This window comes from Gigantopelta aegis, chromosome 4 (genome assembly GCF_016097555.1).
Source record: "Gigantopelta aegis isolate Gae_Host chromosome 4, Gae_host_genome, whole genome shotgun sequence".
NCBI classification, from domain to species: Eukaryota; Metazoa; Mollusca; class Gastropoda; order Neomphalida; family Peltospiridae; genus Gigantopelta; species Gigantopelta aegis.
This window is the reverse complement of record NC_054702.1, coordinates 113,719,147-113,745,566: the sequence shown is the minus strand read 5'-3', so window position 1 is coordinate 113,745,566 and position 26,420 is coordinate 113,719,147. Positions and strand designations below refer to the sequence as shown.

At 37.4% G+C, this 26,420-nt stretch overlaps 1 protein-coding gene across 1 annotated transcript in view; it reads left to right on the top strand.

The window, feature by feature from the left end:
- The window catches only part of LOC121371838 (beta-parvin-like), a 70,930-nt gene that overhangs the window by 24,392 nt on the left and 20,118 nt on the right, over positions 1-26,420 (top strand). Inside the window, exons 9-11 of the mRNA XM_041498029.1 lie at positions 196-257; positions 1,030-1,098; positions 2,057-2,158. Coding sequence (XP_041353963.1) covers positions 196-257; positions 1,030-1,098; positions 2,057-2,158 — 233 coding nt within the window. The remainder of the gene's footprint in view (positions 1-195; positions 258-1,029; positions 1,099-2,056; positions 2,159-26,420) is intronic.

Genomic DNA, 26,420 nt, shown 5'->3' with positions numbered 1-26,420 from the left:
TGGTGGTATTAGTGGGGTTTTGTTGTTTTAGAATGTCTCCTACAAGAAAAGTGTATTTAAATTTGTAAATAAGATTACGGTACTGCAGTTTTAGTTTTAGTTTTCAAAAACTACCCTCTAACAGTTATTTTTAATACACGGTGCAGTGAAATACAGTGGTAATCTCTATACATTGCTCTTGCTTTCTGTTTCCAGAAAGAGATGCTTTTGACACATTGTTCGACCATGCTCCTGACAAACTGAATGTTGTTAAAAAGGTAATTATTTTATTGTAGTAAGAATTGATTAAACAATCTCTTTTTCTTCTTTTTCTTTCTTCTCTCTGTCTCTTTGTGTGTGTATCTCTCAACCTCTCTGTTTCTTTCCCTCTGTATGTGTGTGTGTGTGTGTGTGTCTCTCTCTCTCTCTCTCTCTCTCTCTCTCTCTCTCTATCTCTCTCTCTCTCTCTCACACTCTCCCTCTCCCTCTCTGTGTGTGTGTGTCTTACTCACTCTTTCTCTCACTTCTCTCTTCCTACTGCCTGTTCTGCAGATGTTATACAGATCATAGAAATTCTGGTGTGCACACTGGGTATATAGCTTATTGCACTTGTTATTATATATTAGTAATTAAAATGGTATTATGTGATAGTGAGCTTCTGACATTACATTCTTTGACATGCAGTTTTAATATTGTCATTATTAAAAGGCATTCCACCTGCATATTTTAAATGTGTACCACAAATGGGTAATACCCATATAATATCAGCTGTAAAGTATTATTATTGTGGTCCTGAGTTGTTAATCAGTGAAGAGAGATTCAGGTTTATATATATGCTTTTGTTTTAATGGTAACAAGTAGTCTCCCTTGATGTTCAACCTCCAGGATGTATTAATAATAATCTAACCTCCAGCAAGTCAATTTCCCTCCATTCCTGTTAGTTTAAATCTGGCTATTACAGTCCATCATATTTTAAAATATATTTGTTATGCATTTCTGTAACAGCTTTTCTATATATACATTGATAATATGAGCCTTCTATTTTTTCAGACACTTGTTACATTTGTCAACAAACAGCTGATGAATATCAATCTAGAGGTCACTGACCTTGACACACAGGTAAACAAATAAGTCACATGATTCATTTCAAGTTGATCAATGTAGTGTCATATTATAAAATGAGTACAGATAGTTTTAGTGATGCAAAGCAACTTGTAAAGTTGTAAGCTCATTTATATAATATTGTAGTAGTAGTTTTGAATTGTCCAGCTAGCGTATTTTAGAAATAATTTTGTATACTTTTATTGCAATATTGTTCATCTTATTGTCACTATTGAGTGTCGTAAACTATGCTTATAATTTGTTTGGCAGTGTCAGGGCACAATGTTTATGTGAATTATTGTTCTGTTTGCATGTTCGTTGCGCAGGTTTAAATTCACACAAATCACTAATAGGTTAAAAATTAAACATCCAGACTACACGTTACAGGGTTTTATTTCTCAAATTTGACTTGACACCCATGGCTTTGACTTTGGTAATTTTAGCATTGTTTTACAAAATTTTAGGAATTTTCAGTTTTATTCGAAAAAACATCTTAGTAAGCCTTGTTAGAATCGATAAGACTAATACTATACATATACTTGTATTTATTCAAATTAATATCTAGTCTTATGTATTGTTTTCAAGATATGCCTTTATATAATATTAAAAAATGATAATTATTTTCATTGATTGTGAATTTTTTACTCCAAAATTGGGAATAAAAAACAACATAGCTTTTGAGGAATGGTGGGGTATGGTGTAGATTAAACGATTTCCCATCCTGCAATGAACATTTTTTTTTTCATTTTTTTTTTGCATAAAATACTGGAAATACTGTCATTAATGTGTAATGTCATAAGTTTTAGTTAACTGATTATGTTACACAAATGTCAAACAATTGGTGACCTAGGTAAAAAGCGTGTGAACAGACTTCAGGTTGTCTAACATAGTAAGATTTTTAAATATTGGTCCCTGCGGTGTGACTTGTATTCACTGATTGGAGTCAGTCGGAACTACACAATTATTTACCTTTCAGTTCCATGACGGAGTGTACCTGGTGTTAATCATGGGATTACTGGAGAACTACTTTGTGCCTCTTCACAGTTTTTACCTCACACCCACCACCACAGAACAGAAGGTAAGCTTTAGTTTTCAAAACGATTTTGGTGCATCCACTGGATTATTCCATCCAGTGTTTTACAACTAGTGATTAAACAGGGAGGAGAGAATCTGTGGACATTCACATATTGTATCTCACTCAGGATCAATTTTGAGAATCATGTAAATCTGAAAATAAAATTTAGAATGGGTGAGAAGTCAGGTTGAGGTTTATTTTGTCCCTCATTTCACATATGTCATAAATAAATCCATTTCAGAGAGCTCCACTATTGCAGTTTTCCAGACAGCTAAGAATTTAAGGATGTGAATATAGTTGTGTGACCTTAGAACAAAACTCAGATATCATGCAAAATGGATTTTGATTGGCTAACTGATGGCTAAACAACTAATTACTGATAACAGTATATCTATACTTTGAATTGCAAGTCTGGATAATAATAATTTTTTAAAATAATAATTAAAAAACTCAAAATATCCTGTTCTCTGTAAATCACATGGTCATATTTTTATTTTTTGACAATTGTAATGTTTTGTTCTTTAAAAAAAAGCTTTTCTTTTAAATAAAGATTTTTTATAAAGTACACAACAAAAGCTATGTAGCAACTGAGATACGTTTAAGGTGATAATATTCACCTAATGCATCTCCTGGGTCTGTCTTCACAGTGACCATATTACTGATGATGTAAATATAGACTACAATATAAGTTTTTGCTAGATAACATTTTTACGAACTGAATGAACTTCCCATTTTAGTATTTGCTGTACAAAAGTGAGGTCAGATACCATGGGAAATTTATGAGCTTCGTAAAACATTATATCTAGCGAAAACCTGTGTGGGATTTTATTTATTACCCACGTTGAAATAATGTAAACTCTGACAATTACTTCCAACATAACTCAATGACATGCAAATGCACAGAGCTAAGACCAGGGACAATGATGCCGCTTGCATTGAGGTCATTTAGCAACTAATACACATGCACCTGGCTGTATGTACGACACACCCAAACATTCACTAGATGGGTAGTAATGCTTTTAAATTTGTGAAATCCAGGTTCAAATGGTGTTTAAAATTGTTTCATTCATATATATCCATATTAATACTTGATATTGCCAGGTGAGTAACATTTACTAGCCAAATGGTGAATATATATAAATTACTACTTTTCAATCATTTACTAGCCAAATGGTGAATATATATAAATTACTACTTTTCAATCATTTACTAGCCAAATGGTGAATATATATAAATTACTACTTTTCAATCATTTACGTGCCAAATGGTGAATATATATAAATTACTACTTTTCAATCATTTACGTGCCAAATGGTGAATATATATAAATTACTACTTTTCAATCATTTACTAGCCAAATGGTGAATATATATAAATTACTACTTTTCAATCATTTACGTGCCAAATGGTGAATATATATAAATTACTACTTTTCAATCATTTACGTGCCAAATGGTGAATATATATAAATTACTACTTTTCAATCATTTACGTGAACATATTGGGTTGTGACAAAAGGAAATGGGTTACCTGAATTTGTTTTTTACGTAATCGGTAAATGGATTACGCACATGTTCAAATCTCAGAGGCCTGCTATGTTACATTGACAATGTGTTGTTTGGCTGACTCACTCAGTTACACGTGTTAATATTATTCACACTGTTCAGGCAGTGAGCCTGGTCATCTAAATTAGCTTCTGGCATTCTAATCTACGTTCTCACATGATATGCGATCAGTCTAGGATCGATCCCCATCGGAGGGTCTACTAGGCTATCTGTCTCTCCAGCCAGTGCTCCAAACTTCATGGTATAACAAAGGTTGTGGTATAATAAAGGTCGTAGTATAACAAATATTGTGATACCACAAAGGTCGAGGTATGTGTTATCCTGTCTTTGGGGTGATGCATATAAAAGATCCCTTGCTGCTAACTCTGTGGTTGCAGCGGGTTTCGTCATTATCTGTGTTATGATCCTTAACCATATGTCCTTATACCATATATAATTATAACCATAATTAAAATGTGTTAAATAAAACATTTCTTCCTTCTAAACTTGGTTCTCATGTTCTCTCTACTAGGTTGTGGTGTTTAAGCTAGGTAGAAACCATTAAAGAACCATTATGAAGTAGATTATCCTTATTAATCTATACTGAAACCACTCTGAATTGGTTTTGATCATTATAAATTGGTTTCGGGTTACCGAGTATTTAAGACTAAAGTGTCTTTAAATGGTTTAAAGGGTTAATTTTTGTTCACTGTTGTTTGTGTGTTGGAAGAGGGGATTTCTTTTTTATGATATGATTTTTATAACCTTTTTCTTTCTTTTTTGTGTGTTATAAAAATTTGGAAATGTAGTATGTTAGATGGAATTGAATGTACAGGTAGTTGGTATAAAGTAAGTTATAACAGAAGTAAAAGAGTACCTGGTAACAAGGTGTGTAGAGATGGTCAGCTGGCATGGATAGATGTTACCTGTTTTTAATCTCCGTGAAATGGCATGCTCTATATCTCTACAGGTGTTCACCACATTGTCCTCACTTTGGTTATACATGTACTCACCAGGGGAAGCTAACAGTTTATTATGTGTGTAAATTTTGATATATACAAACATACAAGATAAAAGTACATTGTTGAAGCTTATCTATGGTCACCACAGTTTTATGTGGCTTCTATTAGAAGGTGGTCAGTATAGACAGGTAGTTGTTAAGATGTGTAAAATATTGTTATTATTTACAGCAAATCTAAATCCAGTTTTAGTTTTGAACTTGTAGATAATAACTTGTGTTCTCTATTTGTGAACTTTTAAATGTTCCATTTCACTCTACAATGTTCTTGACGTTATATAGATATGGGTGGTTTTTGTTGTAGGTGAGGGATGATGGAGGGGATCATTTTAATTTATACCAGTCCATCAGTGTTAAAATACTAACATCAAATAGCTTGGAGTATTCGGTTTTTAATAGCAAAATAATAAACAACGATGTTCTAAAAATGATCACAAATAGTCATTGTATGAGTCTGTGTGCAATTTTAGTTTTAATAACATTAAATGATGAGAGGCTACCCCCAACCTAGCGAACCCTGCCGCCCATCTCCAGTAGAACAGAATAACATTAAATGATGAGAGGCTACCCCCAACCTAGCGAACCCTGCCGCACATCTCCAGTAGAACAGAATAACATTAAATGATGAGAGGCTACCCCCAACCTAGCGAACCCTGCCGCACATCTCCAGTAGAACATAATAACATTAAATGATAAGAGGCTACCCCCAACCTAGCGAGCCCTGCCGCCCATCTACAGTAGAACAGAATAACATTAAATGATGAAAGGCTACCCCCAACCTAGCGAGCCCTGCCGCCCATCTCCAGTAGAACAGAATAACATTAAATGATGAGAGGCTACCTCCAACCTAGCGAACCCTGCCGCACATCTCCAGTAGAACAGAATAACATTAAATGATGAGAGGCTACCCCAACCTAGCGAGCCCGGCCGCCCATCTCCAGTAGAACAGAATAACATTAAATGATGAGAGGCTACCCCCAACCTAGCGAACCCTGCCGCACATCTCCAGTAGAACATAATAACATTAAATGATGAGAGGCTACCCCCAACCTAGCGAACCCTGCCGCCCATCTCCAGTAGAACAGAATAACATTAAATGATGAGAGGCTACCCCCAACCTAGCGAACCCTGCCGCCCATCTCCAGTAGAACAGAATAACATTAAATGATGAGAGGCTACCCCCAACCTAGCGAACCCTGCCGCCCATCTCCAGTAGAACAGAATAACATTAAATGATGAGAGGCTACCCCCAACCTAGCGAGCCCTGCTGCCCATCTCCAGTAGAACAGAATAACATTAAATGATGAGAGGCTACCTCCAACCTAGCGAGCCCTGCCGCACATCTCCAGTAGAACAGAATAACATTAAATGATGAGAGGCCACCTCCAACCTAGCGAGCCCTGCCGCACATCTCCAGTAGAACAGAATAACATTAAATGATGAGAGGCCACCTCCAACCTAGCGAGCCCTGCCGCACATCTCCAGTAGAACAGAATAACATTAAATGATGAGAGGCCACCTCCAACCTAGCGAGCCCTGCCACACATCTCCAGTAGAACAGAATAACATTAAATCATGAAAGCCCACCTCCAACCTAGCGAGCCCTGCCACACATCTCAAGTAGAACAGAATAACATTAAATGATGAGAGGCTGCTTCCAACCTAGCGAGCCCTGCCACACATCTCCAGTAGAACAGAATAACATTAAATGTTTTGCATGAAACAGGAAAGATCACTATTCAAGACTGGTTTCCCAGGATTTTGATATATATCTGCTGATTGTAATTTGCTATCCAGAGACCAGGCCGGGACAGACATGCTCAAAACTCTAGTGGTATATGAGCATGTAAATAAATATTGGAATTGGAATTGGAATTTGTACAAATAATGTTTTTAGCCATGTGGGCTCGTATGCTAGGCAAGTCGGAGAGTCCTACATCATTTTTGCAAGCCTCAGGCTCCCAGACTCTACACAAACTCTTGGAGTTAATGTCAACATTTAACATTTGTCATGAAGTCCTAGATTTTGAAATAAACCATGTTGTATTAAACTGTTTAATATGGTCAAACTTGTCCAGATGGCCAATTTGCTGAAGTAACCACTTTAATTTTCTCCCAGATCCTCTGATACATATATAACATGATATCTGTAGTAACCAGTCAACTATCTAAGAGGCCACATTAATGTTTTATTCCTCCTTTGATCACTGCTGTTCTAGCTTACATTATACATACATGTCTCTTTAATACTTGTATCCCCTTATCTCTCATCTTCACTTATTTTCCTAGTCACCATTATTGGGTAACATTTATCAGCATTTGTCATGATGGATTTTATGTGTAGAATGCAAAAAATGTGTTTTAGGACATTTAGTTTTCAAACTTTTCTGCAGGAATATGCCCCAAACCATTTTAAATTTTATAAAATACAAATCCTACGCAATAACTTGAAAATAATACATTGTAAAATTATCATTATTTTGTTATTAATATTCATAATACAAATTAGCGATTGTAATTTTAACACATTGTTTGATTGGATTGTACAGTTGTCCATTTAAGTAATTGATCTAATAATTTGTTACATGTCTGTGGTGTTTACTATATATTTGCATATAAAAATTATCTAACGTGAAAAATGCATTTTAAAAGTGTTGCATTTGTCATTGATTTTTCTTGCATTTCAAGACCACTTTAAAAAATAATAATATTCTGAGACAGCATGACTATGAACTCAACACCTTAGAAACTCAGAGGATCTGTCAGACACACACACACACACACACACACACACACACACACACACATGCACACAGACTCGACTGGCGTCATGGTTAGGCCATCGGCCAACAGGCTGGTAGGTACTGGGTTCAGATCCCAGTCAAGGCATGGGATTTTTAATCCAGATACCGACTCCAAACCCTGAGTGAGTGCTCCGCAAGGCTCAGTGGGTAGGTGTAAACCACTTGCACCAACCAGTGATCCATAACTGGTTCAACAAAGGCCATGGTTTATGCTATCCTGCCTGTGGGAAGCGCATATAAAAGATCCCTTGCTGCCTGTTGTAAAAGAGTAGCCTATGTGGCGACAGCGGGTTTCCTCTAAAAAACAGTGTCAGAATGACCATATGTTTGACGTCCAATAGCCGATGATAAAGATAAAAAATCAATGCGCTCTAGTGGCGTCGTTAAATAAAACAAACTTTACTTTACTTTGCACACAGACACACACAGACACATACAGAAGAACAGACACACACACACACAGACACATACACATACACACACAACACACACACAGACACATACACACACACACACACACACATGCACAGACACACACATGCACACACACACAGACTTTCTGCCAGACTTGGATACATGTTTGTATGTAGCCATGCGAAGGTTACAATATCAAGATTGTATTTGAGTGTGATCAACTGGTCTTAGTAATGTCATGGTTTAGTTAAGCTATCAGATATAAGGCTGGTAGGTACTGGGTTCTCAGTTTTAATGACTTAGTGGGTAGGTGTAAGACCACTATACCGACTTCTCTATCAATAATCATTAACAACTAACCATTAACCCACTGTCCTGGAGAGACAGTCCAGATAGCTGGGGGGGGGGGGGGGGGGGGGGGGGGGGGTGCTCAGGATAGCATGCTTGAACCTTAATTAGATATAAAAGTTTGTTTTATTTAACGACACCACTAGAGGACATTGATTTATTAATCATCAGCTATTGGATGTAAAACATTTGGTAATTTTAATATATAGTGTTAGAGAGGAAACCCGCTACATTTTTTTCCATTAGTAGCAAGGGATCTTTTATATGCACCATCCCATAGACAGGATTAATTGGATATAAGCACAAAAATCAGTTGAAATGAATAAAGTGTTTACAACATGTAACCTCAGTCTTTGTAAACATGTATAGAAGTGAGTAAGTACTGTTTGTTGGCTGTGTATGCCCCTTGTACCAGCCCAGTGACTGTAAGCAGTGTGTGCAGGGTCTGTCTGCCGTGTGACTGGTGTGGAGCCTCCCAGTTGTAAAAGTGGCACACTGCCAGTGCATGGAGAACTGACGTAATAACAGTGTTACCTAGGTACTTGTCGTCATCTTACCTCCGTCCTTTCACTACCGTGTCGCTCCGGCCTCATAACCGCACCGACACAATGCACACTCTGTTAATACTCATGCATAATAACAAGATCGGTCTGTGTTAGTATCATTTCAACAACACTAGGATTAGCAAGGTGGCATGAAGCAAAAATTACAGTGTTTGGGCATTGTTATTTATATTCTTATTTATTATACTCATATAATTAAAAATATATATATATTATTTTTAAAAAATATATAATGTAAAGAATATAACTTTAGCATGACATGTACACAATAATGGTATTTAGTGTGTATTAATACCATTACACATATCTAGCTGAGGTGTGACAGATTGTAGGATCGATTCTTCTCAGTGCATCCACAGTTTTGCCCCTGTTTAACTATTGGTTCATGGATGATGTATGCCTTGTTCTCTATGTTAAAAAATGCTCATAATAAAAAAACATATTGCTCTTAATTACAATAGTATATACTGTATGGCATCAGTTTTCTTTTCTGGTCTTGCTGATGTGGCAGGCGCGGATTCAGGATTTTTGAACTCGTTTTTGAAAATAGAATTCAAAGGTCCTGTAATATATATTGATTGACCATAAATAGGTGTGCCTGGGTCCCTTGCCATGGAGTGGGGTTTGTTTTATGGTGTGAGCAATAGGTGTTACTATCCCAGTGTCCAGCAGCAGCCACAGCTGTGATAGCATCAACACTCAAGTGTCACACTGAGCTCCATGTCTCACAATCGATTGTGGTTTAAAATTTACAGGTTTTTTGTCACATTAAACTCAGTGACATTGAATAACTTTATGGTAGGCAAGACATTAATTTCACGGAATTCTTGTTATATTTATTTGCTGTCTTCCAATTAGCTAGAAGATGAGTATTTAAAACCCATTTAGCAAGTCCAAAAAATAATCCCCCATCTACACCCTGTAACATTGTGCTGAGGTGCTGTCACTGATTACTTAGACAAACACAAACCTGTAGACAAACACAAAGCCTTAGACAAACACAAACCTGTAGACAAACACAAAGTCTTAGACAAACATAAACCTGTAGACAAACACAAAGTCTTAGACAAACACAAACCTGTAGACAAACACAAAGCCTTAGACAAACACAAAGCCTAGACAAACATAAAACATGTAGACAAACACAAAGCCTTAGACAAACACAAACCTGTAGACAAACACAAAGTCTTAGACAAACACAAACCTGTAGACAAACACAAAGCCTTAGACAAACACAAACCTGTAGACAAACACAAAGTCTTAGACAAACATAAACCCTTAAACAAACACAAAGCCTTAGACAAACAGAAACCTGTAGACAAACACAAAGCCTTAGACAAACATAAACCCTTAAACAAACACAAAGCCTTAGACAAACACAAACCTGTAGACAAACACAAAGTCTTAGACAAACATAAACCTGTAGACAAACACAAACCTGTAGACAAAACACAAAGCCTTAGACAAACACAAAGCCTTAGACAAACATAAACATGTAGACAAACACAAAGCCTTAGACAAACACAAACCTGTAGACAAACACAAAGTCTTAGACAAACACAAAGCCTTAGACAAACACAAAGCCTTAGACAAACATAAACATGTAGACAAACACAAAGCCTGAGACAAACACAAACCTGTAGACAAACACAAAGCCTTAGACAAACACAAACCCTTCAACAAATACAAAGCCTTAGACAAACGCAAAGCCTTAGACAAACACAATTCATTCAGTGCTACTGCACTAGAGTAGTTCCCACTGTACAGAGTGAGACTAACTGGGAACAACAGCGACACATATTTATAATAATTGTAGTTGAGTTTTCCAAGTTCTCACTCCTCTCCAGTGTGAAGATGTCTGGTGTGTTCTGCTGGTATTTACATTAGATCATAGTCAATACAAAACAAAACAACTCAGAGAGTTAACACAAAACAAGCCTGTGAGTTAACACAAAACAAGCCTGTGAGTGAACACAAAACAAGCCTGTGAGTGAATACAAACCAAGCCTGTGAGTGAACACAAAACAAGCCTGTGTGATTGTTAAGTCACTCTGTGATTGTTACTGTACACTGGTTAGATATGTCTCTGTGATTGTTACTGTACTCGGGTTAGATATCTCTCTGTGATTGTTAATGTACACAGGTTAGATATCACTGTAATTGTTACTGTACACAGGTTAGATATCACCCTGTGATTGTTACTGTACACTGGTTAGATATCACTGTGATTGTTACTGTACTCTGGTTAGATATCAGTCTGTGATTGTTACTGTACTCGGGTTAGATATCGCTCTGTGATTGTTACTGTACACTGGTTAGATATCACTGATTGTTACTGTACTCGGGTTAGATATCACACTGTGATTGTTACTGTACTCGGGTTAGATATCACTCTGTGATTGTTACTGTACACAGGTTAGATATCACTGTGATTGTTACTGTACTCAGGTTAGATATCACCCTGTGATTGTTACTGTACACTGGTTAGATATCACTGTGATTGTTACTGTACACTGGTTAGATATCACTGTGTGATTGTTACTGTACTCGGGTTAGATATCACTCTGTGATTGTTACTGCACACTGGTTATATATCACTGTGATTGTTACTGTACTCGGGTTAGATATCACTGTAATTGTTACTGTACACAGGTTAGATATCACCCTGTGATTGTTACTGTACACTGGTTAGATATCACTGTGATTGTTACTGTACTTGGGTTAGATATCGCTCTGTGATTGTTACTGTACTCTGGTTAGATATCACTCTGTGATTGTTACTGTACTCTGGTTAGATATCAGTCTGTGATTGTTACTGTACTCGGGTTAGATATCGCTCTGTGATTGTTACTGTACACTGGTTAGATATCACTGTGATTGTTACTGTACACTGGTTAGATATCACTGTGATTGTTACTGTACTCGGGTTAGATATCACCCTGTGATTGTTACTGTACACTGGTTAGATATCACTGTGATTGTTACTGTACACTGATTAGATATCACTCTGTGATTGTTACTGTACACTGGTTAGATATCACTGTGATTGTTACTGTACACTGGTTAGCTATCACTCTGTGATTGTTACTGTACACTGGTTAGATATCACTCTGTGATTGTTACTGTACACTGGCTAGATATCACTGTGATTGTTACTGTACTCGGGTTAGATATCACCCTGTGATTGTTACTGTACACTGGTTAGATATCACTGTGGTTGTTACTGTACACTGGTCAGATATCACTCTGTGATTGTTACTGTACTCGGGTTAGATATCACTCTGTGTTTGTTACTGTACACTGATTAGATATCACTCTATGATTGTTACTGTACACTGGTTAGATATCACTGTGATTGTTACTGTACACTGGTTAGCTATCACTCTGTGATTGTTACTGTACACTGGTTAGATATCACTGTGATTGTTACTGTACTCGGGTTAGATATCACCTTGTGATTGTTACTGTACACTGGTTAGATATCACTGTGATTGTTACTGTACACTGATTAGATATCACTGTGATTGTTACTGTACACTGGTTAGATATCACTGATTGTTACTGTACTCGGGTTAGATATCACTCTGTGATTGTTACTGTACTCGGGTTAGATATCACTCTGTGATTGTTACTGTACACTGGTTAGATATCTCTCTGTGATTGTTACTGTATTTGGGTTAGATATCACTCTGTGATTGTTACTGTACACTGGTTAGATATCACTATGTGATGGTTACTATACACTGGTTAGATATCTCTCTGTTTTGTTAATCACTGTTGTCCCACTCCATGTTACCCTCACCTAATAAAACTGGAAGGCTGCCAGCAGTAACATGCTGAGAGGTGTCTAGATAAAACTTACTGTTCTCTTGTCTGCCTCACTAGTGGGAAAGGAAAACCACAGCTGTGTGGGGGTGGGGGTGTTATTGAAACACACAGTTAGACCATGTGTCACAATTACATTATGACACTGGAAAAATGACAAGTTATCTCAATGTGATTTACTATAATACAGGTCTTAACATATTCAGATTTAATAAAAGGCACCATAAAATATCGTATTTATGTAAACTTAGTATGTGCTGAGAATTGTATTATACAGAATTGCAGGAAAGCAGGATAGACACACCAACATGCTATATTCATTTCATTACCTAAAAAACCCAAAAACAGACAAGTGTGCTAACCACTGGGTCACCTCGGAAAGACTTAAGTTTGTTTTTGTTTGATGACATTGATTTATTAATCATTCATCATTGAACATGAAACATTTGGTAATTCTTGGTAATTCTAATATATAGAGTGGAGGAAACCTGATACACTTTCCCATCAGCATCAAGTAATCTTTTACACTAGTATACACTTGCCCACAGTCAGGACAGTACATACCATGGCCTCTTATGTACCAATTGTGGGGATGAGTGAACAAAAAATCATAGAAGACATTCAAGCTTGATATCTACTTGACTACCTAAAAAAAATAGATATTACTGGGCCACCTCAGAAAAATTAGGCAAGTATGCAGTCCACTCAAGCAGGCTTTCCATTAGCCCACCTCAAAATGACATGTGAGTGTGCTATCCACTAAGTAGATTATCCATTAGACAACTCCAGATAGACGGACAAGTATGCTATCCACTAAGTAGACTATCCATTAGACAACTCCAGATAGATGGATGAGTATGCTATCCACTAAGTAGATTATCCATTAGACAACTCCAGATAGACGGACAAGTATGCTATCCACTAAGTAGACTATCCATTAGACAACTCCAGATAGATGGATGAGTATGCTATCCACTAAGTAGACTATCCATTAGACAACTCCAGATAGACGGACAAGTATGCTATCCACTAAGTAGACTATCCATTAAACAACTCCAGATAGACGGACAAGTATGCTATCCACTAAGTAAACTATCCATTAGACAACTCCAGATAGATAGATGAGTATGCTATCCACTAAGTAGACTATTCATTAGACGACTCCAGATAGACGGACAAGTATGTTATCCACTAAGTAGACTATTCATTAGACAACTCCAGATAGACAGACAGACAAGTATGCTATCCACTAAGTATACTATTCATTAGACAACTCCAGATAGATGGATGAGTATGCTATCCACTCAGTAGACTATTCATGAGACAACTCCAGATAGATGGACAAGTATGCTATCCACTAAGTAGACTATTCATTAGACAACTCCAGATAGACGGACAAGTATGCTATCCACCAAGTAGACTATTCATTAGACCACATCAGAAAGATGGACGAGTATGCTGTCCACTAAGTAGACTATCCATTAGACAACTCCAGATAGACGGATGAGTATGCTATCCACTAAGTAGACTATTCATTAGACCACCTCAGAAAGATGGACGAGTATGCTGTCCACTAAGTAGACTATCCATTAGAAAACTCCAGATAGATGGATGAGTATGCTGTCCACTAAGTAGACTATTCATTAGACCACCTCAGAAAGATGGACGAGTATGCTGTCCACTAAGTAGACTATCCATTAGACAACTCCAGATAGACGGATGAGTATGCTGTCCACTAAGTAGACTATCCATTAGACAACTCCAGATAGACGTATGAGTATGCTGTCCACTAAGTAGACTATTCATTAGACAACTCCAGATAGACGGATGAGTATGCTGTCCATTAAGTAGACTATTCATTAGACCACCTCAGAAAGATGGACGAGTATGCTGTCCACTAAGTAGACTATCAATTAGACAACTCCATATAGACGTATGAGTATGCTGTCCACTAAGTAGACTATCCATTAGACAACTCCAGATAGGCAGATGAGTATGCTGTCTAGACTATTCATTAGACAACTCCAGATAGACGGATGAGTATGCTGTCCATTAAGTAGACTATTCATTAGACCACCTCAGAAAGATGGACGAGTATGCTGTCCACTAAGTAGACTATCAATTAGACAACTCCATATAGACGTATGAGTATGCTGTCCACTAAGTAGACTATTCATTAGACAACTCCAGATAGACGTATGAGTATGCTGTCCACTAAGTAGACTATCCATTAGACAACTCGATATAGACGTATGAGTATGCTGTCCACTAAGTAGACTATCCATTAGACAACTCCAGATAGACGGATGAGTATGCTATCCACTAAGTAGACTATTCATTAGACCACCTCAGAAAGATGGACGAGTATGCTGTCCACTAAGTAGACTATCCATTAGAAAACTCCAAATAGATGAATGAGTATGCTGTCCACTAAGTAGACTATTCATTAGACCACCTCAGAAAGATGGACGAGTATGCTGTCCACTAAGTAGACTATCCATTAGACAACTCCAGATAGACGGATGAGTATGCTGTCCACTAAGTAGACTATCCATTAGACAACTCCAGATAGACGGATGAGTATGCTGTCCACTAAGTAGACTATCCATTAGACAACTCCAGATAGACGGATGAGTATGCTGTCCACTAAGTAGACTATTCATTAGACAACTCCAGATAGACGGATGAGTATGCTGTCCATTAAGTAGACTATTCATTAGACCTCCTCAGAAAGATGGACGAGTATGCTGTCCACTAAGTAGACTATCAATTAGACAACTCCATATAGACATATGAGTATGCTGTCCACTAAGTAGACTATTCATTAGACAACTCCAGATAGACGGATGAGTATGCTGTCCATTAAGTAGACTATTCATTAGACCTCCTCAGAAAGATGGACGAGTATGCTGTCCACTAAGTAGACTATCCATTAGACAACTCCAGATAGGCAGATGAGTATGCTGTCTAGACTATTCATTAGACAACTCCAGATAGACGGATGAGTATGCTGTCCACTAAATAGACTATTCATTAGACCACCTCAGAAAGATGGACAAGTATGCTGTCCACTAAGTAGACTATCCATTAGACAACTCCAGATAGACGTATGAGTATGCTGTCCACTAAGTAGACTATCCATTAGACAACTCCAGATAGACGTATGAGTATGCTGTCCACTAAGTAGACTATCCATTAGACAACTCCAGATAGACGGATGAGTATGCTGTCTACTAAGTAGACTATTCATTAGACAACTCCAGATAGACGGATGAGTATGCTGTCCACTAAATAGACTATTCATTAGACCACCTCAGAAAGATGGACGAGTATGCTGTCCACTAAGTAGACTATCCATTAGACAACTCCAGATAGACGTATGAGTATGCTGTCCACTAAGTAGACTATTCATTAGACAACTCCAGATAGACATATGAGTATGCTGTCCACTAAGTAGACTATCCATTAGACAACTCCAGATAGACGTATGAGTATGCTGTCCACTAAGTAGATTATCCATTAGACAACTCCAGATAGACAGATGAGTATGCTGTCTACTAAGTAGACTATTCATTAGACAACTCCAGATAGACGGATGAGTATGCTGTCCACTAAGTAGACTATTCATTAGACCACCTCAGAAAGATGGACGAGTATGCTGTCCACTAAGTAGACTATCAATTAGACAACTCCATATAGACGTATGAGTATGCTGTCCACTAAGTAGACTATTCATTAGACAACTCCAGATAGACGTATGAGTATGCTGTCCACTAAGTAGACTATCCATTAGACAACTCGATATAGACGTATGAGTATGCTGTCCACTAAGTAGACTATCCATTAGACAACTCCAGATAGGCAGATGAGTATGCTGTCTAGACTATTCATTAGACAACTCCAGATAGACGGATGAGTATGCTGTCCACTAAATAGACTATTCATTAGACCACCTCAGAAAGATGGACAAGTATGCTGTCCACTAAGTAGACTATCCATTAGACAACTCCAGATAGACGTATGAGTATGCTGTCCACTAAGTAGACTATCCATTAGACAACTCCAGATAGACGTATGAGTATGCTGTCCACTAAGTAGACTATCCATTAGACAACTCCAGATAGACGGATGAGTATGCTGTCCACTAAGTAGACTATCCATTAGAAAACTCCAGATAGATGGATGAGTATGCTGTCCACTAAGTAGACTATTCATTAGACCACCTCAGAAAGATGGACGAGTATGCTGTCCACTAAGTAGACTATCCATTAGACAACTCCAGATAGACGGATGAGTATGCTGTCCACTAAGTAGACTATCCATTAGACAACTCCAGATAGACGTATGAGTATGCTGTCCACTAAGTAGACTATTCATTAGACAACTCCAGATAGACGGATGAGTATGCTGTCCATTAAGTAGACTATTCATTAGACCACCTCAGAAAGATGGACGAGTATGCTGTCCACTAAGTAGACTATCAATTAGACAACTCCATATAGACGTATGAGTATGCTGTCCACTAAGTAGACTATCCATTAGACAACTCCAGATAGGCAGATGAGTATGCTGTCTAGACTATTCATTAGACAACTCCAGATAGACGGATGAGTATGCTGTCCATTAAGTAGACTATTCATTAGACCACCTCAGAAAGATGGACGAGTATGCTGTCCACTAAGTAGACTATCAATTAGACAACTCCATATAGACGTATGAGTATGCTGTCCACTAAGTAGACTATTCATTAGACAACTCCAGATAGACGTATGAGTATGCTGTCCACTAAGTAGACTATCCATTAGACAACTCCAGATAGACGGATGAGTATGCTATCCACTAAGTAGACTATTCATTAGACCACCTCAGAAAGATGGACGAGTATGCTGTCCACTAAGTAGACTATCCATTAGAAAACTCCAGATAGATGGATGAGTATGCTGTCCACTAAGTAGACTATTCATTAGACCACCTCAGAAAGATGGACGAGTATGCTGTCCACTAAGTAGACTATCCATTAGACAACTCCAGATAGACGGATGAGTATGCTGTCCACTAAGTAGACTATCCATTAGACAACTCCAGATAGACGGATGAGTATGCTGTCCACTAAGTAGACTATTCATTAGACAACTCCAGATAGATGGATGAGTATGCTGTCCATTAAGTAGACTATTCATTAGACCACCTCAGAAAGATGGACGAGTATGCTGTCCACTAAGTAGACTATCAATTAGACAACTCCATATAGACGTATGAGTATGCTGTCCACTAAGTAGACTATTCATTAGACAACTCCAGATAGACGTATGAGTATGCTGTCCACTAAGTAGACTATCCATTAGACAACTCGATATAGACGTATGAGTATGCTGTCCACTAAGTAGACTATCCATTAGACAACTCCAGATAGGCAGATGAGTATGCTGTCTAGACTATTCATTAGACAACTCCAGATAGACGGATGAGTATGCTGTCCACTAAATAGACTATTCATTAGACCACCTCAGAAAGATGGACGAGTATGCTGTCCACTAAGTAGACTATCCATTAGACAACTCCAGATAGACGTATGAGTATGCTGTCCACTAAGTAGACTATCCATTAGACAACTCCAGATAGACGTATGAGTATGCTGTCCACTAAGTAGACTATCCATTAGACAACTCCAGATAGACGTATGAGTATGCTGTCCACTAAGTAGACTATCCATTAGACAACTCCAGATAGACGGATGAGTATGCTGTCTACTAAGTAGACTATTCATTAGACAACTCCAGATAGACGGATGAGTATGCTGTCCACTAAATAGACTATTCATTAGACCACCTCAGAAAGATGGACGAGTATGCTGTCCACTAAGTAGACTATCCATTAGACAACTCCAGATAGACGTATGAGTATGCTGTCCACTAAGTAGACTATTCATTAGACAACTCCAGATAGACGTATGAGTATGCTGTCCACTAAGTAGACTATCCATTAGACAACTCCAGATAGACGTATGAGTATGCTGTCCACTAAGTAGATTATCCATTAGACAACTCCAGATAGACAGATGAGTATGCTGTCTACTAAGTAGACTATTCATTAGACAACTCCAGATAGACGGATGAGTATGCTGTCCACTAAGTAGACTATTCATTAGACCACCTCAGAAAGATGGACGAGTATGCTGTCCACTAAGTAGACTTATTGTGGCCATCTGTATCACGTACTAGTAGTAAATTGTGCAGTGTTCTGAACTGGGTCAGTAGTCTTTGAATGAGTGCCAAAGTGGTGCTGACCTAATGTGTGGGGACTGGTTACTGGTGGCAACTGAACTATGGTAATTATTTCTGTTGTTTATATAACATTATCTTGAAGACTGTTTTTCTTGTGAGCTCAAGAGGATGACTCTTCCAGTCTCTTACTTGTAGTTGTTGGATGGGCTTTTCTCAACACAATCATCTCGGTCAGTACCTTTGAGGTCTGTGGGGGCATGAACAGGAAAATATTGCTGTTTCTAAAAAAAAAATTAAAAATATAAAAAAATAAGTCATTGGATATTTTCCTAATATAGATTGCCGTTTTATTCATCCATCTGCCATTAGGTTGTTATTTTTGCTTTTGTGTTTTAAAAATACATAGTCCCTAGAGACTATATGAACCAATCAATCAATTCATTTAACACAAACTTAATGTACATATACATATAAATAAAGTTTACGCAACTCAGGGCTAGCTGTGGGTGAGCAGAAACATTCGCCAAATTATCTTGAAAAATGCACACAAAACAAAAGAAGTTATTTTCCAATAAAATATCAATTAATACGTGAAATAGTTTGCCAAATTAAAATAATTAAAATTTGTCAGTTATTAGAATTCGCAGTTGGCGAATTTAGCGAGTGGCAAAGCTAGCCCTGCATAACTGGATGTGGAACAAAAGTATCATTATAATTAAGCAAAACACTATGGTTTAGACAGAAATATCATACAGTTTTATCACACAACCAAGTACCGTACCTTTAATACCAGAATTCTCCTTTTTAAAACCATTTTTTAAACAAAAATTATTTATGTAAATTGTGTAATATCTGTTAAATATATATATATTAAATTGAGTAAAATATTAATATTTGTATTATGCTAACAGTATGTAATGGTTTATGTGAAACAGTTGTAAATTTTCTTAATTCTGATACATGTATTAAGAATTTCAGAGATAAAACCCTGACTAGTGACTTTTTTAACATTATTAAAATGGTTGATTTTTCTCTCCATAATAATCTTCTAGCCCCATGTGTTTGTGAGAACGGGCTGGTGATTGACAGGTCTGTTGGTGGAGATATGATAATTGTAAACATAGGGAGTGGGGAGCTGTGGCTGGCTGCTAATCACCCCAAGTTAGAGCAGACAGCTACTCCAGCAGGTCAGTTATATGAACACAACGACCGCCTCCAGCTCACCTCCAGAGTTCTCTTGACCAGCCTCTGTTACCTTGTGGGGCGGGATGTAGCCCAGTGGTATAGCACGTGCTTGGTGTGCCATCGGTCTAGCAGCGATCTCCGTCGGTGGGCCCATTTGCTTATTTCTCATTCCGTTGCTCCATAGCTGGTTTAACAAGTACTATTCTGTCTGTGGGATGATGTATATAAAAGATCATTTGCTGCTAATCAAAAATGAATGAAAATGAAATAATTGAAGAGTATCTCATGGAGTGGCAGCAGCGGGTTTCCATTTTCATCATCTATCAGGTCATAATTGTAGATAAAATGTGTTGAGTGTGTCAGTAAATAAAACATTTCTGTCTCTCTTTCTGTGGCCTAGTGGTTAACACACAGGTTAACACACAAGCCTCATGGCTGGAAGGTACTAGGTTCACATCCTAGTGCCGGCTCCTACACAGAGTGAGTTTTAATGGCTTAATAGGGAGGTGTACGGTGAGAACGCTGACTTCTCTCTAATAAGAAACCATTAACTAACCCATGTCCTGAACAGACAATCCAAGTAGTTGAAGTGTGTACCCATGACAGCATGTCTTAATCAGTTTTACTCATGACAATAAATGAAAGCATTTCTTCCACACACACAGGCTGTCCCCACGTTGCCTGTCAACATCCCCAGTTACCTCTCCCCACCATCATTATCGTAATTGAGCTGACACTCTGGTTTATGAGACCAGTCCTGCCCTGGTTCAGTGGAACTGTTTCTCATACATACATCATAATGATGTCTTCATTTGTTGTCTTTCAGTTACACAGAATGAAGCCATGCGTTTTAGTGCCAATTCTGTATTTATGGTGATACAGTGTTTAGACCCATCTCTATCTTTTGCATCATCAGTCTCACAACAGTAGAATGCGGCAGATGGGTTCTATCTATAATTACATCTGTCGGTGAGATCAGGGAGTTTAATTGATTACGGTACTTTGTTTAGTTGGGCGATAGTACATTTATATGTAATTACATCTGTCGGTCAGATCAGGGAGTTTAATTGATTACGGTACTTTGTTTAGTTGGGTGTTAGTACATTTATATGTAATTACATCTGTCGGTGAGATCAGGGAGTTTAATTGATTACGGTACTTTGTTTAGTTGGGTGATAGTACATTTATATGTAATTACATCTGTCGGTCAGATCAGGGAGTTTAATTGATTACGGTACTTTGTTTAGTTGGGTGATAATACATTTATCTGTAATTACATCTGTCGGTGAGATCAGGGAGTTTAATTGATTACGGTACTTTATTTAGTTGGGTGATAGTACATTTATAGGTAATTACATCTGTCGGTGAGATCAGGGAGTTTAATTGATTACGGTACTTTGTTTAGTTGGGCGATAGTACATTTATCTGTAATTACATCTGTCGGTCAGATCAGGGAGTTTAATTGATTACAGTACTTTGTTTAGTTGGGTGATAGTACATTTATAATTACGTCTGTCGGTGAGATCAGGGAGTTTAATTGATTACGGTACTTTGTTTAGTTGGGCGATAGTACTTTTATCTGTAATTACGTCTGTCGGTGAGATCAGGGAGTTTAATTGATTACGGTACTTTGTTTAGTTGGGTGATAGTACATTTATCTGTAATTACGTCTGTCGGTGAGATCAGGGAGTTTAATTGATTACGGTACTTTGTTTAGTTGGGTGATAGTACATTTATAGGTAATTACGTCTGTCAGTGAGATCAGGGAGTTTAATTGATTACGGTACTTTGTTTAGTTGGGCGATAGTACATTTATATGTAATTACATCTGTCGGTCAGATCAGGGAGTTTAATTGATTACGGTACTTTGTTTAGTTGGGTGATAGTACATTTATAGGTAATTACGTCTGTCGGTCAGATCAGGGAGTTTAATTGATTACGGTACTTTGTTTAGTTGGGCGATAGTACATTTATAGGTAATTACGTCTGTCGGTGACATCAGGGAGATTACTTGATTACGGTACTTTGTTTAGTTGGGCGATAGTACATTTATAGGTAATTACGTCTGTCGGTGAGATCAGGGAGTTTAATTGATTACGGTACTTTGTTTAGTTGGGCGATAGTACATTTATAGGTAATTACGTCTGTCGGTGACATCAGGGAGATTACTTGATTACGGTACTTTGTTTAGTTGGGCGATAGTACATTTATCTGTAATTACGTCTGTCGGTGAGATCAGGGAGTTTAATTGATTACAGTACTTTGTTTAGTTGGGTGATAGTACATTTATAGGTAATTACGTCTGTCGGTCAGATCAGGGAGTTTAATTGATTACGGTACTTTGTTTAGTTGGGCGATAGTACATTTATAGGTAATTACGTCTGTCGGTGACATCAGGGAGATTACTTGATTACGGTACTTTGTTTAGTTGGGCGATAGTACATTTATCTGTAATTACGTCTGTCGGTGAGATCAGGGAGTTTAATTGATTACAGTACTTTGTTTAGTTGGGTGATAGTACATTTATATGTAATCCCAGGGTAACGGTAAAGAGACAGACCCTAGTTTTTAAACACTATGACATATTTTTTTACTATTAAAACATTTTTGGGGGTAATTTAAATTACTTGAATTTTATTATTTCGAATATTCAATTTTCATAGACCGCGTTTGTTTAAGAAGTAATGGTTATCAAGACAAGTTCTAGTCTTTTTATTGGATAGTATTTCCCCATTTAAACATCACAGACTTTAGCTTCTCTTTGTCATAACCTTATCCAAATGTGTTGCAGTTTTGTAGATTAGCTAAACTTAGTGTCTATTTTCACAGACTAATCGCATAATGAGAATACTGCTTAAACAGCTTTGCTTTGTACAACAAAAGTTTGTGCCACTAGAGCACATTGATTATTAATTAATCATCGGCTATTGGATATCAAACATACGGTAATTTTGACATATAGTCTTGAGAAGAAACCCGCTAGCAAGGGATCTTTTATATGCACCATCCCACAGACAGGATAGCACATACCATGGCCTTTGATATACCAGTCATGGTGCACTGGCTGGAACAAGAATGCTTTGTACAACACAACTTTCATATAAATAGAAAGTTTCAATCATTCATGAGTCATGCATGATGTTTGTTGGAGGATCTTTTATGGGGGGGGGGTCTTTTTTAGGGGGGGGGGCCTTGTAACACAAAAAATATCTGTACCAAAAGACTGAAGTAATTTTATATTTGTAAGAAGTATTTTGTTCATGTCACACTATTCATTCGCCTGAGTGACATGCACACCCAGTAGAGATTGCATGTTAATGTTCCTTACTGCTTGAGAACAAAGTAACCAGGCCGGGCACAAAGTGATATTTGTAGTGTTCTGTCGTTGTGTCAAAGGTCTGCAACAGTGTCTTTACACCTGAGCAGCTCACGGTGATCTTGACCTACATCGTTAAGGAAAAAAGCAGGTGAAGTCAGCTCTAACAATAAAACGTAGGGAGACGAGGATTTCCGCACCGGAGACACAATGCGTGGACTGTTTGGCTCTACAATTGACAATGGACTGGTTCGGCTGCGCACATGATACGGCACACCATCGTGGTCACACCTCCTTGCCACTGTCAGTGGGTGGACTCTGTCATTAAATCACACACACCTACCTTATCAGGTCAGCTTTTACCACCACATGTCTGTCTAATAAACACAAGTTGTAAACCACTTGACCAAAAATTTTCAAACTTCACTTTCACCTTGAGTCTATCATATTAGGCAGTTAAAAAAACAAGAAGAATGGTTCTTATGCAGACTTTTAAAAAATATATATTTACAATGTTTTTTCAAGATGTTCACCCTCTGATGATGTGGCTGATTTAAAGACATGATTATTTACTGTAATGTGGAATATTCCAATGATATCTTTTTGTGAACTACTATATTTCCAAAAGTGTTCTAGGTCAATAAATAATAATAATATTTTTTTTAAATAAATTAATTTTTAAAATAGTAAATATGCCTTTTAAACAATTATTTACTCATTTCTAGCAAAAGATTCAGGTTCAGGTTTTGTTCAGCCTTGCATTAAAAGAATCCTGTTTTAGATTTTAAAAATTAATTTACAAAATAGAAAATATGTTTTCTTCTTTGAAACAATTATTCACTCATTTCTGGAAAAACATTTAACCTAAACTTTGACCAGCCTTGCATTAAACGAACATGTTAAAAACAATCACATAATCGTACAGCATTTGTAGTACATCTCAAACCCTATAAGAGATACTTGTATCGATACCAGTTGTTGAGATCACCTGCCATTGGATCCTCCCTGTTGAGGGGAGATTTCAGGGGGGTGTTGTACAGGAAGTGTGGCTCACTGGCTGACCCAGCGTTGTGTAATAGAATTGTCACCTTGCTGAATGCGCAGTGTCATTCGGTTCAGACTGCTTTACATGTGTTGTCAAAATACATCACGTTATCGGAGTGGGCCCTTATATTGCCTGTCAAGATAATGAATTACACTGTTGATTTGTGGTGCCTGGTTCATCACACTGCATGATGCGTTCATACTAACAACACTTAAAGGACTTCTCAACACTCTCGGCAAAATTAAACTGCTTTTGGCATATTTCTATTGTATAGTGTGTCATTAATTCTGTTTTTCGGTAATAATTCTATTTTAAGACTAAATCATTTTGTATGCCCCTTCCTCATCACTAATAGTGTAATAGCTATAATATAATAAAAATATATAGATATTCTTAGACACATAGGGCTGAATTTACAAAGCCTGTTTATGTCTAACAAGCATGTAACTACAAACATTTACAATACTTAAATACCTGTGTTTAAGAAAAACAGACTTCATAGTTCGGCCGGCCCAATAGGTGTATCACTTTTAGATCTGAGAAAACTGAGTGTTAACTTTTTGTTTCTTCTGTGGGTTTTATATCAAATTACTAATAGACGTAAATATATGTTGTAATAATTTAAATAACCAATATCAGTATGGAAGGGGGTTTGTCTCACCTTTACGAAGATAAACGGTGAGATATAGGTAGTGACCATGGTGTCAACTTATGCATTCAGCTCAATGTTACAGTTTTGCATTCAGCTCAATGTTACAGTTTTGCATTTAGCTCAGTGTTACAGTTTTGCATTTAGCTCTATTTCTCACAAGCTGTAAGTCCTACAGCAGTGTTCATCTCAATGTATGTTTAAAAAAAAATTTAAAATTATTAAATAAACATTTTAATTGAATTTTTAAAATTGAATTTTAAATGTTGTGTTAGGGGTGAGGGGTGTTTTTTTGTTGGGTTTTAAACTTGTATTGAGATGATCATCTATGGATGCAACTATGAGTGCCACTAAATAAGTGTATGATAGGTGAGAATTCTTGTTCTAATGGATGCTCTTGTACTATACTCTAGAGGCGGGTCGTAGCCCAGTAGTAAAACATGTGCATGATGCATGGTCAGTCTTGTATTGAACCTTCTTGTTGTAGCCAGTGCACCACATTTGATATATCAAAGGCCGTGGTATGTGCTATCCTGTCTGTGTGATGGTGCATAAAAAAAATCTTTGCTATTAAAGGAAAAATGTAGCAGGTTTCCTTTCTGAAACTATATGTCAGAATTACCAATAGTTTGACATACAATAGCTGATGATAAATAAATCAATGTGTTCTTGTCATTAAAAAAACAATTCTCCCTAAATCTTCCTAAATTATGAGGAGGGAAAGTGATTTCTGTCTGTTAGTCCTGCTCTGAGGTAGCATATGTTGACAAGCAGGTGTCAAGGTGAAATCACTGCTGTCATTCTGTGGCTGTCTCTATGTCAAAGTGCCATCAATCTAGATTGACCTATATGTGTGTAGAGAAATATATGTCAGTGTTAAATAAACAGTGTATACCAAGCCATGAGTAGTCACATACTAGTATCTAGCTGTTACTACACCTCAAGTTGTGACAAAATGTCCATACACATACAGCATGTAATTTACCTGTATGGTAACCACCCATACATGGATACGGTAATTGTTATGTGTGCAGGGTTGGTGGGTTTGGGGTGGTGGGTGGAGTGACAACACCACTATAGCATGTTGATTAATTAATCATTTGCTGTTGGATTTCAAACATTTGATAATTCTGACACGTATTCTTACAGGAAACCTGCTACATTTTTTCATTAACAGCAAGGGATCTTTTATATGTACTCCCAGACAGGACAGCCTTTAATGTATCGGTCATAGTGCACGGTTATGGATGTCATGGGGGGACTGAACCCTACAACCCAAAAACCCTAGGTGAGCACTCTATTGACTGAGTTAGATCCCACCCCCATAATA